This window comes from Grampus griseus (assembly GCF_964374135.1).
Source record: "Grampus griseus genome assembly, chromosome: 5".
Lineage (NCBI taxonomy): Eukaryota > Metazoa > Chordata > Mammalia > Artiodactyla > Delphinidae > Grampus > Grampus griseus.
In genome coordinates this window covers 25,891,782-25,911,498 of record NC_138998.1, presented here as the reverse complement: position 1 = coordinate 25,911,498, position 19,717 = coordinate 25,891,782, and the positions used below count along the sequence as shown (strand labels likewise).

Here is a 19,717-nt window from a genome sequence, read left to right as displayed (position 1 = left end):
CACGCATTTTAAAACAGTCCCTTTTATGTTATGCAAACTTCACCCCAATTAGAAAATAAAATTCCGTGCAAGGAAGTTGTCACCAGACTTCAATCAACAGGGCAACCATGTGCATGCAGGAATACCCGAGGGGTGAACTTAGTCACTCTGAGCGTGGCACGGGGGGAGGCACCCTTCACCTCCCAGGCCCCTCAGGAAGCTGTGTGCTTCTCAAATTGCGGGTGTCTGACTTTTGTGATTCCCCAGCACCTGGCCTGGCACACAGCGGATCCTCAAGAAATATGGGACTCCTGGTGGTAAAAACATAGCGAATACACATTGGGTCTGCCCGCCCCTCACCCTCTATGTAGTATTGTGCCAGCAGCCCAGCCTCGATGCTTGAGTTCCTCACTGCGAAATAACACGGGACATGGTGCTGTGTCTGCACTCACTGTGCTGGCCCGGTGAGATGACGCATCTCAGCCCCCTGTGGCCGGGCCCGTCTTGGCCCAGAGGCAGGGTTCAGCAGAGAGCAGCTGCTACTTGCCTTAGGTTATTAGTATTGTTATTTCAATTGGGAAATAAGCCTTTTATTTCTGCAGCTTTATTGAGATACAGTTGACATATAACCTTGTGTAAGTTTAAGGGACAAAACGTGTTGATCTGATACACTTATATATCACAAAATGATTGCCACCGTAGTGTCAGCCGACACCTCTGTCATCTCACATAATCACCATTTCTTATTTGTGGTGGGAACATTTAAGATCTACTCTCCCAGCAACTTGCAAGTATATAATACAGTATTAGTCGGTTATTATTACTGTTATCCAAGGTCAAGGGGATTCTCAAGCTGCGTTCCTTTAGGAAACTGGTTTTGCCACATCCTGAACTAAGGGATTTTTCTGCATTTTCTTAACTCCCACGATCAAAAAAGTTGCTTTTGTCTGTCATTTTTCTCTGCTAATATGTTTTTGTCCATAAACCTCTACCATCCGCCACCCCTTGTCCAGAGTAAAATAAGAAATAAGAAGATACCTGATTTTATGGGAAGATAGATGTTATAGGCACCTTACACCAAATACAGAAAAGTTCTGGGTGTTGAGAGGTGTCTTGTGAGGAACAGACTCTGGAGCCCACGGCGGTGCCATTTCTCGGAAGCCCCTCTCCGTGCCCGAGCCTGCTTGTCTCTAAAGTGAGGGCACACGGGGCCTGCGCAGAGGCGCTGTGAGGACTGAGCAGCTGCCCAAGGGCAGTGCTCACACAGCACCCGCCCAGGCGAACTCCGCATTTGCCGCAGAGGTGGTTGTGCCATTACCATCCCCCCGTGGGGAGCTCTGCGGTGCCCTCTCCTCCAGTGTTCTCACCCCTGCACACTCACGGAGAGCTGGTGGGGGGAAGGAGTGGGTGTGTCTGGTGACCGGGCGAGTGACGTTTGCTCAATCTGGACTCTCGGGATCCACGCGGAGACCAAAGGGAGAAAATAGGTTTTCGTGAAGCTCTGGTTTTCACATGCAATTGTGGATATTATGGCTGTGGAAGGACGGGGGGCAAACTCGTGGATCCCCTGGAGTTTGTGCCTCTGTGGTTGGATCAGACCTTCTGGCAGTTCATGGGGCATGGGCTGCCCCCCGTGTGGGGTGGGCTGGTTCCGACTTCCCAGCAAGGTGGTAGATAAGCTTCACTCTGAGTAGAGGTGACACTGTCAGCCCAGGGCTGTGTCTGGGCCTAGAAATGTCAATATTTCGTTTGGCCATGCCAAATTAAAGTAACTCAGAAACGTCACATAACAAAATCTGAATTCTTGGCTTTTGTGGAAAGGGCAGGGAATCTGGTAACAGGGGCCCACATTCCTGCTTGGAGCTGAGGCCAGAGCTGAGTGATGACCCCTGGCGTGTGTCTCCGGCGTCCGTGGACCCCACCACTCTCCCCCTGCCCGCTGCTTTCGTCTGCTCTGCACTGGTCACTTAGGGTACCTGCCTGGCCCCTAGGCACTGGAGTTTGCAGCCTCTGGTCAAAAACCCAACCATACTTGTGATACTAGAAGTGGTTTCATTCATGCACTGATCATGAACTGTTTGAAAAGTTATTTTAAAACAAGAAATCATTTGCCTTGAGACTAGAAGTGGAAATAGAGCAGTCATTGCTAAATATACTAACGATAATCCTTTATCAGGGCTCTTGACACACTGAAAATATTTATCTGCAGATCTCATCATTGACCACTTCTTAGTAGACACAGTTTTCCTCTTCCAGAGCTATCCCGTAAACACGGGTTCCTCCTGAGTCTAACTGGATCTTGTAACTAAGGGAGGCGGGGAGCCAGGGTGAGAAAACTCAGCAGACTCCAACCAAGAATTCAGTTTACTCATCAGTTTTCCTTAGCTTAAGAAAAACAAGCGTCTGCCACCCTCCTCTGGGCCTGTTTCTGGGCTCACACTGGGAAAGGTCAAATAAACACAATAAATCCATTAGAAGGCCTTCATATTAAGCCCCTGGGGCCGGTGCTGTTTAGCAAGAGGCTAAAGTGGTGCCGTTTCCCAAGTGGAAGTTGGCCTGACCTTGGCGATTTGCTAGAAAACAAGAGTCAACTGTGCCAGTTGGCCTTAGTGGTTGCAAGGAACACAGCCCCAGGGCTGCTCCAGGAAGGGATGGGTGATTCTGGTGGTCTCCAGCCCTGCAGAGGAGAAGACCCCTTCACGTGGTCTGCACCTGCTTCCTTCTCCTCTCCTCTCCTGAAGATTTGGTCTTCAGGCCAAATCCCAGACAGAACCAGGTGGATTGAACAACCCGTTAGTAACTATCCCCATAGGCAGGGTCCTTCCTCGAGGCCACCTCATGGCTTACCTGCCAGCCAGGGCTGGGCTTTGTTGGGTCAGGGGCCCCCCTCCAGTCCATTCAGGGGCCTCTAGTGCACAGACAGTGATCTAGCACTACCACGTGGAGTTGGGGTCCGGGGCATGCGGGCACCTGTCACTGAGTGACAGAATCAGTAGGGCTGCATTTCCTTTGCAGGGACTGTCACCCTACCTTCCCAGGAGAGTTTGGCAACAGAATACACCCCAAACCACACTGCCTGAATTCCAGTCCCATTTTTCACTACTTAACTGTGGCTTTCGGTGAGTCACTCTGTGCCTTGGTTTCCTCAGTCCATAAATGGGCTTTCATGATAGTAATACCTCATCGGGTCATAGTGAAGTATAAGTACAATAAGACATAAACTGCTTAGAACATCTCATGACACAGGAAGTGCTAGGTAAGTCCTTGCCATGACTGTTCACATCATTATCATCATCATCGCCAGCAAGCCAGCCAAAGAGCCCAGAACACCAAGACGGGCTTTGAAAATCTACCAGCACTCATGAGTGTCCTCGTGCTTCTGCTTCTGGGGAAAGATTGGAAGGAACATCCCCCAAAGTAGAAGAGGCTGAGGGATAGGGCTGGATCAGGGTCCCACAGGGCTGGGGTTGGACCCCAGTTCCTGGCCTGCTCAGACCTCTGGTGGGAATTATCTGTGGTTGTCGACATGCAGCATCCCACACAGGGCGTCAGGTCCTCAGCTCACCACACCAGCTGCCTCTTTTTTTTTGCACTTTGTCCTAAAGGACTAGCTGCTCTGAAAACAAAATAGCTGTCATTTGACGATGGCCCACGTGTGCCAGGGCCTACGCCGGGTACCTGTCCTCTGCCCCCGTCTCGTCCTGCCCCAGCTCCCGGTGAGACGGGGCTTGGCCCCCTGCTACAGAGGAAGCAGCTGCCCTGTGAGACCAGAACTGGCTCTATGCCTTCTCACCCCAGGCCTGTGCTTCTGCTTCCCAGTGACGCCTTCCCCGCGGCTATGCTAAGTTCACAACAGACAAGAGCGTTACTACCCATTAACTAGAATTTAACTGTAATTCATCTTCTAGCCAAGCTCTCATTTGAGCCAGATTAAGGCCAACTCATGACTCTTCTCATTCGCTTTTGCCCTTTCTCTTTTTTTGTTTTTAACTGATACACAGAATTGGATTAAACAGAACCGTTGGTTGTAATACACTGTCATCATTGGTCCCGTGCATAGCCCTCTTTTATTCTGCTTTGCTGATTCCTATATTTATTTCTTACTAATTTAATGCCACCATGAATCCGTCGTCTAGCCCAAGGACTCGAAAATTGACAACCGGGCGCTTCTGTGCCTCCATGGTCTAGCCTTGCCAGCCCCCATCCCCTCTTCCTCAAGGCAACCACTCCTCTGAATTCTGTGTTTCCTGTTCCTTGCAGACTTTTTAGACACCTATAGTATGTGTCTAAATAACGCCTTGCTTAGTTTAGTTCTCGAACTTTCGAGTTTGCCTCTTCCTTTCCCAATACCACACTGTGTTCATTCCCATGGCTTTAAGTAAGTCCTGCTCTCCAGCTGGCTATCCCCACGCTCATTTTTCTTCTTTAGAAGGGGACACACCATGAGGAATGGGGGTCCCATCCCTGAGGGCCCCAACCTTACCCTGGATGGGATGAGTACCAACTGTCTCTGAAGGATGCTACTCCCCTCCCTGGTCTCCCTATCTTGGACATGCTTCTTTCAGTGTCTGTAGGGGCAACAAGGTTGTTCCCATGGCTGCAGCAGCAGAGATAACTTCTAGGGGTGTTGGGATGGTCCGTGGTGCAGGGTACACGCCAGCCAGGCCCTCCCCCACTGAGGCTGTCCTCGGCCAGGGCCAGGGTGTCCAGCCATTGTGGAGCTCCCTGGAGCGGGCTCCAAATTGAAAACAGTCAGATTTTCTGGGAAGTTTTTCAGCTGAGTTAGGAGCATCCCTCCAGCAGACCCGCGGAGCCGGCACAGTGTGTTGCTAATTCTGTCAGCCTGCAGGAGCCTTCTGGAGGGTTCTTTAGCTGACTTAGGGCAGTAGGAAAGGACTACTTTTAACATTCATTCCCTGCACCAGAAGAGCTGGGCCATAGTTTGCTTTGTAGAGGTGAAGGCTCACTGCAGCTGTCTCCCCTCCCCCAGATACCCTCCCACTGGCCCAGCACCCACGATGTCCAAAGCAGAGCCCCGGGGCTGGGCAGCGAGGACAAGAGCCAGTCCATGCCTGTGGGAGCCCACAGTCTGCACTGACTTTTTTTTTTTTTTTTGACAGACTAGATTTTCTCCAACAATTGATTATTGTTTCCTCAAAGTGTCTTCTGGGAAAACTGTGAACTTTTCCCAATGTTACACAAAAGAGATTTCTTTGAATGCATCTTAGAGATACGCCTTCAGAGCCAACAGACATCCTTCTCAGCCCTCAGCAGAGATAACTCTTATTCATCCTTTAAAACTTCTCTTAGCTGTAGTCTCCTCCAGGAAGCCGTCCTGGACACCCTCTGGCTGGGTTAGGTGCCCCTCTTCCTGGCTCCCTCAGCTCCCCCTACAATTCCTTCTCTTAAGCACAGACCCCTCTGTGCTTTTTTCAGTCTCCCTGTCCTGTCTGTAGCCCCGTGAGCCTCTGTGGGCCAGGCTGTCTGCTCAGGACCTGCAAAGCACGTTTGTAAGCAGAAGTCTGATGAATACACGCATATGTGATGAGCGTCACAAGTTAGACAAGACTTTATCCTCAGAGTCCCCAGAATGACATTAGAACTCTGATACCCCTCCAAACCCTTCTTGAGAAGCCTTTAATCAAAACAGTGATGTTCTTCGTGCCTTGATTTTTCCATCCGCAGAATGCACCAATCATTTTACATGGTTCAAGTTTGCTGCTGAAACAGACTGGCCTTGGCCTTGTACTAGGGTGGAGGCAGAGCTCGGAGTCCTATCCAGCACAGCTCCCTACACCCCAGCCAGGCTCTCAGAGGCTGGGCAGGTGATGGGACCCTCTTCCCTCTCCCCACTCCTTCCCAACCCAAGCACATAGAGGTTCCTCCAGGCTGCATCTGCTTGGAGGTTGAGAAGGCCCCACAGGGGCCAAGGCCACAAACCACCCCAGGAGGGGAGTCCCCAGTGCCCACCTGGAGCCATTCATTCAGCCTCAGAGCTGGGAGAGGGCAACAGGTAACACCCCCCTGGCTTCAGCAGGGCCAGGCATGGCTGCAAGGTGGGCGGACAGGCAGCTCCAGCCCTGCCGAGATCTCGGCCAGCGGGGCAGAGAGCACTGGTGGATGGAAGGCCCTCGGACAGGGCATTCAGGTCACCGGATCCCTCGTTCTTTTGACAATGCTGTGGCTAAAATGAGCCTCACCTGGTAAAGCTGAGGGCAGCCTTTGAGGAGCCAGCCTTGCTTTTGATATAATAGCAGATTGTAACCAGCTAGCCCCCTGGACCTGGCTCAGCACCACCTCCCCCAGGAAGCCTGCCAGGCTTGTGCCAGCACCTTGGGAGCCACGGCCCTGGATTACCAAGGCTCATGATCTAACATGTATTTCACAGGCATCCCTGGCCTTGCCATTCACTTTTTCTTGTGTGTTGAAACCTGATTTGATTGGGTGCAGTCAGAGTCCTTCCACTGCTAGGATTAAACGTGACTTCTGTCAAGTGTCAGCTGGTAGAAAGGACCCCCAGCCTCCTTGCCAAGCCACTTGCCGCACTGGTAGAGGCTGAGGCCCCAAGGAGGTTGGGGAGGCCGCTCTGCCAGACGGTGGCCGAGGCCGGCCAGAGCCCAGGGCTGCCAGCTGCTGCTGAAACAGACTGGCCTTGACCTTGTACTAGGGTGAGGCCGGGTTGGGGAGAAGAAGCTCTGAAGTGGCACTGAACACAGATGATCTGAATGCCAGAGGCTTCTTGTCCCCAATTCATTGTCCAGCCCCCAACCTGGTATCCCCACAGCTACTCACCAGCCCCCCCCACCGTCCTGCCTGCCTTGCCCCTGTATGCTTTGTCCCTGAGAACAGCGAACTGGTCAGCTGGGTGAGGAGGGAGGTGAAGAAAGGCAATGCTGATGGGCTGAGCAAAAGAGAGCAGGAAGTAATGGTCAAAGTGGTGGTGGCTGATTCAGCATCCCTGGGGTCCTAGAAGGGGCATTTAGGAGCGATGCTGCAGTCCGTGCTGTGGCCCAGGATGTGGGTAGCTGGGTGAATGGGCGTGGCCTCCAGCCCCAGGAGGCTGCGTGATGAGAGGGTCGTGCCTGTGGAGGATTCTGTCACCGGGGAGGTGGCAGGCGTGGGTTGAGAAGGGACCGGGGAGGCCAAGCCAGAGCCCTGACAAGGACCAGAAGAGGACCCGGCCAAGTGGTGTGAGCCACGGAGGAGCTGGGACTTCTCATAGCAGATGGAGGCTGCAGAGCTTTGTATGTGGCAAAGGAGCGAGGGGTCCTGCCCACCTCCTGGCCCTGAGACACCAGCAACGCCCAGGGAAGGCTGAAGGGCAGTGGTGTCCTGGGAGAGGAAGCTGGGTTCAGTTAAGACGGGAGGTGGAGGGAGCTCTCAGAAAAGAAGTTGGGTTGCAGTTTTCTGTGTGGAGTGGCACTGCCAGAGGGCACAGTGGGAGCGCTGAGGGTGGGGAAGCCAAGGGCTGGGGTCAGAGGTCAGGAGGCACAGAGCTTTGTGGGTGTGGCACTTTAGAGACACGACGGCCACTGGAAGGAGGCTCTTCCAAGCATCACCATCTAATGGACCTTTGTATCACTCACTCTACCTTCCTTTGCTTCTGTGTTCCATTTACTCCCCCCTTTTCCTGGAAGCTTGTGCCATCCTGTTTCTTGGATTCCTTTTTCATTTTGCTGGAATAACTCCTTAAGTAACTTTCAGGCTGGGTGGGTAGAGGCTCTTCTTTTAGAGCCACTGAACACATCTAAAAATGCAGCTGCTGTTCACTCCACAGCCACGTAGCTCCCCTTTGCCTGGGAGCAGCGCAGAGTCTTTAGGTGAGAATACCTTGCTGTCTAGTACTGTGTCGGGGAGCTGGTGGACAGGCCAGCCCCTCGGGCGCTTCCGTCTGTGCCCATGATGCTTGCTGGAACCAAGTTCATCTGAAGATGCTGCTTTTGTCCCAGCTGTAGTCATACCCTTTTTGTTGTGGCAACAGTAAAGCTTGCTAACAGAAACCTCCAGATTCCAGGGGCTTTCTAGATGTGAGCTGAGGTCTCTGTTGGCCATGATAGGGCCAATTGGTAGAGGTATGGCGTATTTTAGAAGTGAGCAGGTAATGACACATTTGCCCATTTGTGTAGTTAGCTAAGTGGGTTGACACTTGACAGGTGCAGACCCAGAAGGTGGGGGAGCCATGTCATTGGGGAGGAGGTGACTCTTGATTTGGGTCCTGAAAGAGGAGACAGGCTTCTGACAGGCAGTACAGGGGAGGATGTTCTAGCTGAAGCAATAGCATGAGGGGAGGCCCAGAGGCGTGCAGACAATACTCTGAGTCTTTGGACACCAAAACCATGGTCTGCAGAAAGTGATTAGCACAGTGTCTGACACGTAGAGTGTGTGTGCTTGCCCACATGCATGTCTTCTCCTTTTTTTCCCCCCAAAACCATGTCTACTTAAGTTCAGATTTCAGGGCTGTCACTGAAAGCTTCCCCTATCTGCTGACCATTGTCTAAACTGTTCCAAAAGAATTTCACCTCTTGACCTTAAAAATGTTGATCTTTTTTTTTCAAAATATAAATGCAGGAATGGGGGTAGGGTGATGACTCGTGTCTTGGCATCTCCTCACCATCAGCAGAGGAGACTTAAAGGGGCCCAGAGAAGAAGCTTAAGGCACAAAGTGCCTAGCTCTCCACTGTTTCATCATAGACATAGACCATCAAAACCAGATGAGCTAACACCCCCATTTTATTGACAGCAAAACAGAGTCCCTGGGCAGTTCTGTGGCTTACTGAGGGTCATGTAGGGGGCGAGTGGTGGAGAACTATGGAAAATTCAGCTTCCTGGAGAACTTTGGAAATGATTGCCTTGTGATATTTTTAGCACAGAACAAGACATCCAGCCCTAGCTCCAGTAAGTCTTCATCAAGAGCTGAGCACTGTTGTCAATTAGAATGATGTACCGGGACATTTTTAGGACCACAATAAGTAAAGTATTACTATTTTTTAAAGGTACCTCTGGGGCTGATGGCCTGGAATAAGACATACTGTAGAGAGAACGCCTTTGGAACAAGGAGCGTGTTGTGTCATACCGTTGTCACAAGGCATGGATGGAGGTGTTGATGCCCCCATTTTACAGATGAGAAAAATGTGGCTCTGTGAAGGTGAGCCAGCTGTCTGGCCCACTGGTGGTGGGAGCAGAAGCTGGATAGTTTTCTTTTAATAAATGTTTACTGCATTCCTTTTTCTTTTGTCCTTGCCACGCGGCATGCGGGATCTTAGTTCCCCAACCAGGAATCAAACCCGGCCCCCCTGCAGTGGAAGCATGGAGTCTTAACCACTGGACCACCAGGGAATTCCCTGGGAGCAGAAGCTGGGATTCCAAACTAGTCCCTTCCCCCCACTTTGCCTGTTGGGACAGGTGGGAAGGTGCCTGGCTTGTGTCATATCCACACCCACCCACCAGGGAGCCAGGGCCCTCCTAACTCAGTCAGTGACTGATTTTTTTTTAATGTAAACTTGTTTTTGAAGTATAACATATATGCTGAAAGTGTACAAATCTCAGGTGATTAAGCCTGATGATTTTTACAAACTGACCACACTGGTATTGCCAGAGCTCAAATCAAGGAGCAGAACGATACCCACCCCCCAATCACTGCTCCCCACTAATGTCACCACTACCCTAACTTCACCACCCTGCTCTTGAACTCTATACAGATGAGGTTACACAAAATGTACTTCTTTCACTCAAAATTATGTTTGAGTGATTCATCCATGTTTTTTTTTTTGCATGTAATTGTGGTTCCTTCATTCTCACGGCTGATTAGTGTTCCACTATCAGAAGAGACCCAGTTTGTGTGTGCATTCCACTGATGGCAGAGAGTAGAATTCTTGTTTCCAGTTTAGCACTTCTCTAAGCATCCGTGTACGTGCATTTTGGTGAGCATGTGTACACCAGGGGGAGACTGTGCGCCCTAGGTTCAGTCTTAGTAGATGCTCCCAGTTTTCCAAAATGGTTGTGCCAGTTTCCACGCCCACCCGAAGCCATATGAGAGTTCCAGTTGCTCCACGTCCTCACCAGCACTTGCTACTGTCTTATTTTCATTTTAGCCATTCTTGTTGGCATATAGCAGAGTCACATTATGGTGTTAATTTGCATTTTTCTGATGGTTCTTGAAATTGAGCACTTTTTCATATATTTATTGGTTATTTGGATATTCACTTTTGCAACAATGATTCCTTTTTAAGTTTATCTTTGTCGGAAAATATTTCTAAGAATGGCTTCCAGGCTGAAAGATGCTGTGTTTCTCTTCCCACCTGGGTGATCATTTCTAAACCTTGACACTTGGCAGTTCTAAAGCCAAAGGGAGTTAGAAAGAGAAGTTGGGGGATGGCCCAAGCCACACAGGGCATCCTTGGAGCTCTGGAAGTTACTTTCTCTGTGCACTTTGGGGTTACTATGAAGTCGTCAGTTAAAGTTCCCTCAGAAATTAGGAGAGGTTTTTTTTTTTAAACAATTGCAAGGTCTTTTTTTTTAAATTATTAATTTATTTGTTTATTTTTGGCTGCATTGGGTCTCCGTTGTGGTGCATGGGCTTCTCATGGCGGCGACTTCTCTTGTTGCACCGGCTCTAGGCACGCGGGCTTCAGTAGTTGTGGCATGTGGGCTCAGTAGTTGTGTCTCGTGGGCTCTAGAGTGCAGGCTCAGTAGTTGTGGCACACGGGCTTAGTTGCACCACGGCATGTGGGATCTTCCCAGACCAGGGATCATACCCGTGTCTCCTGCATTGGCAGGCGGATTCTTAACCACTGTGCCACCAGGGAAGCCCCGGGAGAGATGGTTTATATTTCACATTTAGAGCTAAAGGTGTGCTCTGAACTCTGGCCCCTCCCCCCTCCCTCACTTCCTTTGGAGTTTGGGCTCTGGAGTGATTTCAGTGACTGCAGAGGAATGAATAGAAACATAGCTCTTTCCTTCTCTTCAGCACCTAACTGGGCAGGGAACACACAGGGCATTGAGTTTGCTGACCAGGCTTAGCATTTTGGACATTGAGGACCTAGTATGTGCCTAGAGCTTTAAAGTGATTACAGAAGTTCTTAAGCCCTGGCAATGATTCTCAAACGTTAACAGCTCAAAATTTTCCCGATGCAGAATGCAAGCCCATCTCCCGACATTCAGAGAAGGAACTGCTGGCCTCCTAGCAGACCCCATCTCATTAACATCCCTACCCAAGCTCGTCCTCACAAAGGGTGACCAAACAAATGCCTGGATGGGGACGAGATAGCTAGAAGTGCTGAATGTCGGACACCTACTACGTGCTGGTCACTGTGCCAAGTGCTTTCTACTCTCTAACTCGTTTAACCCTCACCACAAGCCTCCTGTCAATTAAGACCTGCCCTGTTCTCAGAGGGTTTACAGGAGAGTGGGAACTCAAGACAGCAACCTTGTCAGGTAAGAGCAATTTATTTCAATAGCTTGAAACAGCTGTAGAAGACACGCCCCAAAGAAGCGAGTCAATTCGTTCATTTAACAAATGGTTTCTGGGCCATCCCCCTGTGACAGGCCCAGGCTGGGGATTGTTGGTCCATTTTACAAGTGAAGAAACAAGCGCTCAGAGTACCTTCACAAAGGCACAGACTTGCAGTTGGCAGAGCTGGAGCTGGAAATCAGGGGCTCCAGATTTCTGCAGATCCCTGGGATGTGCCAGAGGAGAGGGTCTGATGGCCGTGAAGAAAGGGAAAGTGGCTGACCAGGTCCACGTTGAAATGGGTGGGCAGGAGAGCAGAAAAGGCATCTTGGTGGCAGGGCGGCCCATTTAGGTGGGTGCAGAGCTCACGGCAGGAGAGGTGGGCACCGGTGAACTGGAAAGCGGTCGGAGCCAGAGTAAGAGCCTATGGACTGTGTGAGCCTGGGAGACAGGTGACCCTCTCCTTCACTTCATACCTTAAAGCGATCTTCCATTATTGCATGTGTTTAAGGGAGGCACCGTGAAGCTCCACCTGTAGGCTTTTGGGCTGTGTGACTCTGGACAAGCCCCTTCACCTCTGAGCCTCAGTTTCCTTTTCTCTGAAGTAGGCATCTCTAAATAAGATACAGTATGTCCCCTACATACGAACCTTCAAGTTGCAAACTTTCAAAGATGCGAACATTCATTCGCATGTCCAGTCACGTAAGTTAGTCCACGTGTCTGGCGTACGTTGTCACGTGCGTGCATCCTCTACAAGTGGTTGTGCTTTTGTGTACAGTACCGTATAGAGTACAGTAGTACAGTATCTTTATTTCAAGCCCAGGATGTCCGGAAGCAAGCGTAAAGGCAGTGGTGATGTAGCTGGTACTGCTAAGAAGCGCCAAGCGATAACGATGGAAACAAAAGTGAAAATAACTGAGAGAGCGGAGCGAGGCAAAAAGATGGTTAGACGTCGCTCGTTCTTAAAACATGAATTGTTCAACCATCGGCACGATTCTAAAGGACAAGTGCAAGATCATGGAGCATGTGAAGTCCGCTGTGCTGATGATGTCGACAGTGATATTGAAGAAGTGTGGAAGAGTGATGGAGGAGGTGAAAAACTTCTCAGCGTGCGGATGCAGCAGCAGCATCAGAGTTGAGTCCCGCTCAGCTTAATGCTGATTCAGGAGAAAGCTAAAAGCTTTTATGAAGACTTGAAGAAGAAACGCGGCGAAGAATCAGAGGGTGCATCTTTTAATGCCAGCCTTGGCTGGTTTTATCGGTTCAAGGCTAGAGACAACCTTCCAAGGTAAAAGTAAGCGGCAAGGCAGCGAGTGCAGATATGGTAGCTGCCCGGGAATTTCTTGAATTCTCTTCGTCCCAGAGAAAGGACTAAGAGAGACAAGAGGAAGAAGAAGTAACTGAAGAACCGAAGAGATTCACCATGCAGAAAATGGCAGGGGATTTTCTTTATTTCAGGAGGCACTGTTAGTCTCTGAGGCACAGGACGCGAATGTAGAAAGGTACACAGAGGTTGCAGCACCCGTTCAGAATGCAATCCAGCGCTACTGTGTCATCTATGACGAGAGAAAAAGAGCTACTAGCCAGACATCACTGGATCGTTTTTTCAAGAGGGTAGATAGAATTGAATCCAGTGAGGAACCAGAACCTGTGCCATCAGCGTCAGGCATGAGTGAAATTGCATCTCGCCCTCCGTCTCCAATCGCTGAGGATCCTTCAGCTCTACCATCTCCCACCTCCTCTCCCTCCTCCAGTCAGTAACTCTTCTTGCCTGTTCACTCGATGCCAGCCCCTGTATGCCAGCTGTTGTACTGTACGACTGTACTTTTCAGGGTACTGTACTGTAAGATTTAAAATGTTTGCTTATTTATTTTTTCTTTTTTATGTATTATTTGTGTGAAAAGTATTATAAACAGTACAGTACTATATAGCTGATGGTGCTAGTTGGGTACCTAGGCTAACTTTGTTGGACTTACAATCAAATTGGACTTATGAACACACTCTCGGAACAGAACTTGTTCATATGTAGGGTACTTAACTGTAAACCTAACGTAGCAAAGGGACAGAACAGGTGCTCAATAAATGTGGTTAAATATAAGACAGTTTCCAGTTTCCAGCTGCCTGGGTCTAACTCCAGCTTTGCCATTTACCAGCTGTGTGTCCTTGGGCAAGTGACTTACCCACTCTGTGTTTCTGTTTCTTCCTCCTTAAAATGGGGGTAATAATAATAGTTCCTACCCTAAGAGGTAATTTTTTTTTACTGTATTACCTTTTTATTTTTATATTTTTTACATCTTTATTGGAGTATAATTGCTTTACAATGTTGTGTTAGTTTCTGCCAGACAACAAAGTGAATCAGCTATATATATACATATATCCCCATATCCCCTCCCTCTTGAGCCTCCCTCCTACCCTCCCTATCCCACCCCTCTAGGTCGTCACAAGGCATCGAGCTGATCTCCCTGTGCTATGCAGCAGCTTCCCACTAGCTATCTGTTTTACATTTGGTAGTATATATATGTCAACGTTAATCTCTCACTTTGTCCCAGCTTCCCTTGCCCTCCCCAACCGTGTCCTCAAGTCCGTTCTCTACGTCTGCATCTTTATTCCTGCCCTGCCACTAGGTTCATCAGTACCATTTTTTTAGATTCCATATATATGCATTAGCATACGGTACTTGTTTTTCTCTTTCTGACTTACTTCACGCTGTATGACAGACTCTAGGTCCATCCACCCCTAAGAGGTAACTGTGATATGAGTTTGATACATGCATTCACATGAGTTGGTACAGATAAGGAGCTTAGCACAGCACCTGGCCACATAATATGTCTTCAATAAACAGTAGCTACAATTATATTTCATCTCTCATGTTGCCTGGTAAATAAGTAGCAATTGATCATTAAATAAGGCTTTTAAAGGTTTTTTTCTCCCCAACGTCCAGTGGCACAGGCGGCAAGCATTGGTGCTATAGGAGCTAAAAGGAGATCATGGGAACTTGCGGTGGGCAGGTCAAGATGTTAAGGATGGGAAGATTCGGGTGGGGAGGCAGGGAAAGGGGTTCACAGAGGCATAATCTGGGGGACTGTGCAAAGCTTGGATGAGAACCCGGTGGGAGACAGTGAGAGAAGAGCTGGGTGCAGGGGCATTGCTAGGGGAGAGATGGGGACACCTCGAGGGGGGTGTCAGGTGTTGGCCTAGGCATGGTGACCATGTGACCGCAAGACTCGGAGTGAGTAATCTGCTTTCTAGGCCTGGGAAAGAGGGGGTGCCCAGGCCTCCCTAGCTAACTTCAAGGGTTTGTATGAGGATCAAAAGAGGATACGGAGGTGGGAGTGTTTAAAACCACCAACACTCCACGAGGATATGCAGCCTCGCCCCACATGAAGGAGGGCTGGGTACGCTCTTGTGCATGGCTTCCAACGCACCAGCCAAGTCTGGGTTTGATTTTAATGACTCTCCTCATTAACTCTGCATCTCCAGTAAATGAAAATTCCTATAAAACACACTCTCAACAACCTTCCCATTCCTTCCATTCTCTTGTGATATTATTCCTCTCACAACTCTTGTGTTAGTGTTTACCACTTACAGTTTTATTGTACCTTAGCACGTTATAGAATGCTTTTAAAACATCACTTGTTCTGTTGACAAAAACACAAGTGCTAAGATGCAGCATCAGGCCTCTAGCATGTTCCTGTGGGTTGGGGAAAACTAGGGCTGCAGAAGCCACATGAAACAGCATGTGACCACCACCCTCTTCATTCCAGACCCAGCTGATCAGCACCATTCCTCTCCCTCCAGACCTCCCAGCCTGTCCTGTCTTATGCCTCCATGCTTTTACCTGTTCTCTCTGCCTAGAACACCCTCCCCAACCTCACATCACATAAAACTCCTATTCACCCTTCAAAACCCCTTTCCAGTATCCTCTCTTGGAAGCTTTCAAACGACTCTTCCATATAGAAACTGCTCAGTTTCTGTCCTTGTGCATTTAAGAATTATTGCGTATGTTACACTCTGCTACAATTATTCACATATTTAAACTTCCAGACCTCGAGCCTTCCTTCACACCCAGGGCTGCCATTGGCCTTGGCTTAGTCCTCTCTGTATCCCCGGGGTCCAATTAGAGAGCCTGGAAGAGAATAAGAGCTTCATAAGTATGTCTGCAATAAACCTAACTAAACCTCGGTCCTATGTCCAGAGGTTCCATGGCTTATGAATTCTAATTCAAGAATTTTTTCTAGAACTGGACATTTGAAGAAAATGCATTCCTCCACTCACCATCAAAAGAGGCTAGAGGAGAAGTTTGAGGGTTCAAGGGCATTTCAAACAGCCCCCGCCACCTCACCTGTTTCTAAGAGGAAGCCCCCTGCAGACCCACCCTAGGTCAGCGTCTCGCATTTTATCACGACCTGCAGTGAAAAGTAATTTTTACATGGAGACACACTGAACACTTACATCAGAGACAGAGCTTTCGTGGAGCAGTATTCACCCCTTGCTGTGGCATTGCTCTCTGTTTCTTCTTTCTTTTCTTTCCTTTTCTTTCTTTTTTTTTCTTTAATCGCTGGTCACCACCTAATGAATTGATTCCATGTGTCTTTAGTCGGGTTGGTTGCATCCCACAATGTGGAAGACACCGCTCTAAGCCTTCAGCTACTATAACCGGAGAAGGCTTCTCTGAGGAACCTGGGGCCCTGAAGGGCAGCTCAGGAGCAGGCGGGCAGGGGGTGAGCAGGGGGTGGGGTAGGGTGAGAGGTGTAGGGACAGCTCTGGTGAGACTTAACTCTCTTCCCTCTCGTTGTAGCCGAGCCCCTGCCGTTGATGGACCTGTGCCGGAGATGCATCCGCCTGGCCCTGGGCCGCCAGCGCCTACAGGACATCGGCTCCCTGCCCCTGCCTCAATCTCTCAAAAACTATCTGCAGTACCAGTGAGCCGGGGATGGAGGGGCAGCGGAGGGCACCGACAGACCCAGGCCTGTCGCTTCACGGTCACACTGTACATCAGGAAGAAGTCTCCCTCTTCACCCTGGTTCCCCAGGACATTCACTTCTTTGAAAGGCCAGGACATCTTCCCAACTTTGAAAATGAAATGTCTGTTGCCAACAGTATCTGCTGCCTTGAAGCAGCCCTCCCAAGTCAGACACCTCCTTGGAAGCCGGAAAGAGCCCGAGGCCTGCGCTGGGTGGAGATCCTGCCCGCTGAGCAGGACACAGCAGCCAAGCAGCCACCGGCATTGATCCGAGAGCCTGTTTCCTTATTCAAGAGAATGAATAAAACATTTGGGCAGGACACTTTCTGCTGTGTGCCCCGCTGCAGACAGGGCCAGGGGAAAATTGGCCAGCTCCGGGAGAACATTGCCTCTAAATAATGCATGGTGAAAGCAGCTTGATGCCCGTGCCCCTCTGGGTCCCCAGCCTTCCCAGGGCAGCAGGATTGTCATGACACTTTAGGACTTTGTGCCCCTTTGAGAGACTGTTACCAGGGATGCCCAGCTGCGGAATTGGCAAGTGGACAAAGCAGTGTTGAGACATCTCCCAGCTTACCTCTCTGAACGTTGTTCACTTCCCCTCTCACTCGCCGTCCTTCCCCACCCGGACCCCCAGTCTCTGGATGCCCAGGGCACCTCTATTCAGGGAAGCTGCGTCTGACAGATTCACCCCAGGGAATGAGTGTATCCTTTATTATTATTGTTTTAAGTAGCGATGCCTTTTAAAAGAGTGTGGTGAGGGCAGTACTTAGTCCAAAGGTGCTAATGGGGGAATTGGAGGCCTTGTGACACCCACGGGGGGGGGGGGTGATGTCCACGGGCTGGGGAGCCTTCCTGGGGGGCTGAGGGTCTCCAGGCAACCGTCCATTCAGGATACAGCCTGACTGCCACAAAGCTTTATTTGAGCGAATTATTTTTTCACTTGAGACTTGTACGAGTTTGTTTCTGTTTCACGTGTGTGTGTGTGTGTGTGTGTGTCTGTGTGTGTGTGTGAGACGTGCTGTTTATTTATCAGCTTGGGGCCATGGGGGCAGCTTTGTAACTGGAAGGGTGGATGTGAGGCATCTTCTCCACCCGCCCCAGCCTGTCCTCCCCCCGGGAACAATGCTGCTGCCGCCGCTGCCACCACCAGGCATCTCTCGCGTTTCCAACACTCTCTGCCCAGACTGATTTTTAACTGGAAATTGTCACAGCAGCGGGACCCCAGAGCCCCAGACGGCACTGCCCCCGCCACTTTAATGTGAATTCGACGAATGAAGAGCGTTTCTAATAAAGTTTGTCACTCAGTCCTTCAGTTTGTTCAGTGCTCTTTGGGAAGGGACTGGGAGGGTGTCTTCTATCAACCTGGCTGCCAAACCTTCAGAAGGCAGGACTGTGCATCCCTCCCCAGGCACTTCCCGTCTCTTCTGTCCGGTTGTCCCCGTGTAATCCCAGACTCTAGGCATTTTTCAAAGGGCTGCCCCGGCGGAGAGAATGGGCCTGGGGCCATATAATGCTAGCTTCCATGGTGGAAAAACAGGCCAAATTATTGATGCCAGGGCCGCGATGTCCACAGGGTGGCTCTGTAGGGGCAGAGGGTCAAGCAGGGTAAACCCTAAGGGCCAACAAAGTGACCCAGAGGTGGGGCTGGCTGCGACTTTGGAAGTGCATGGCGTCACCAAGAAGCCGTGCAAGTTGCTGCAGGGTGAGCGTGTGAGGTCAGGAGCCAGTTCAGGCTGGGGTCTAGGTCAGGACCAGTGCAGTACTCACTCAGTAGTACAGGCCACCGACACACACTGTGCCAACCTCTGAGGACCCAGAGCTCAAGCAGATCTATCCCACCCCCAGCGGAGACGTTTACAGCACAGCCTAATAAAGTGAGAGGGAGCTCACGAAGGGGTTGGGCAAGACAGGGCCTGAAGGGAGGGCTTCCTGGAGGAAGAAGCACTCTTCACACCCGCTTTTTAAGGGAAGACAACCTTGGTGAGAACAGACCAAAAGAACCAGACATGCTGCACTGCCCCCAGGAGCTGTGTCCTCCACCCCCACTCTGACCTCTGACTGGGCTCAGCCTCAGGCGGGTTTGGGATGTAGAAGGGCAGCTTCCTGCATAGGCACGGGCTCAGGCTTCGGGGTCAGGAGGCCTGGGTCTGAGTCCCAACTTTCTATATGCTGTGACCTTGGGTAAGTCACCTCCTCCTCCACACGGGGTAGGGGCTGGACCAGGTGGCCAGTGGATGGGGACCCTCCCTCTCCCAACTCATAGGGTCCCAGTTTCAGCACCAGCTTTCCAGCTTGGCTGCATCCGCCTCGCTTATGCCATTGCCTGCCCCCAGCAGTGCCCTCCTGGTCCTCACTCCACCCTCCTCCAGGAAGCCCTCCCTCACCACCCACCAAACTCTGCCCACTCTCAGAGCCATCTCCCTGCCTCCTGGGCTGATGACACCTCTCCTGGCACCCAGGACCCTCACCCAAACACTTGGAATGGAGCCCCTCTCTGCCCTGTGGCCTCGTCTGCTCAGTAGGCTGTGAGCCTTGGGACAGTAGGACCTGTGCCCATTATTCCCGCACAGCCCTGGGGCCACACACATGGACTCAGAGAAGGCCTGGTGGCGGCGGGGAATGAGAAGATACCCCCTTTATAGCTGGGGTGCCCATGAAACCTGCAAGGAAAATCCTGGGGGCAGAGAGGAATTCCTGCTGGATCCTCCGGGACACCACGCCTCTGACTCCCTGGCCATTCCACGGGTATTGTTGGACATTTACATGCACCCAGCGCTGCCTGGGGACGAGAGGGAGATGTGGCCCTGCCCTTCTGGAGCTCACGTTCTGAGGGGGAGACGATGACGCAGAAGAAAAGCAACTGTGAGGGGCTTCCCTGGTGGCGCAGTGGTTGAGAGTCCGCCTGCCGATGCAGGGGACGCGGGTTCGTGCCCCGGTCCGGGAAGATCCCACATGCCGCGGAGCGGCTGGGCCCGTGAGCCATGGCCACTGAGCCTGCGCGTCCGGAGCCTGTGCTCTGCAACGGGAGAGGCCACAACAGTGAGAGGCCCGCGTACCGCAAAAAAAAAAAAAAAAATGCAACTGTGAGATGACGTCAGAGGGAAGAGATGAGCTGGGCCAGGGGCTAAGAGCAGGGAGCAGAGGGACCCCATTACTGAGGGTGATCAAGGAAGGCCTCTGGGGAGATGCCGAGTTCTGAAAAAACAAGAGGGAGCGAAACACGTGAGAGGCAGTGGGGGGGGGGGGGCTCTCTCAGTAGGGGGAACTTCCGGCTGCCCCATCCTGCTCAAATCGGGGAGCTCTGTGCCCCGATGAGCTGAGCTGAG

At 50.8% G+C, this 19,717-nt stretch overlaps 1 protein-coding gene across 1 annotated transcript in view; it reads left to right on the top strand.

Annotated features, from left to right (window-relative positions):
- The window catches only part of SPSB4 (splA/ryanodine receptor domain and SOCS box containing 4), a gene marked incomplete at both ends in the record, with an annotated part of 61,271 nt that extends 44,917 nt beyond the window's left edge, over positions 1-16,354 (top strand). Inside the window, one exon of the mRNA XM_082655154.1 lies at positions 16,227-16,354. Coding sequence (XP_082511280.1) covers positions 16,227-16,354 — 128 coding nt within the window. The remainder of the gene's footprint in view (positions 1-16,226) is intronic.
- Between the last annotated feature and the right edge of the window lie 3,363 nt (positions 16,355-19,717).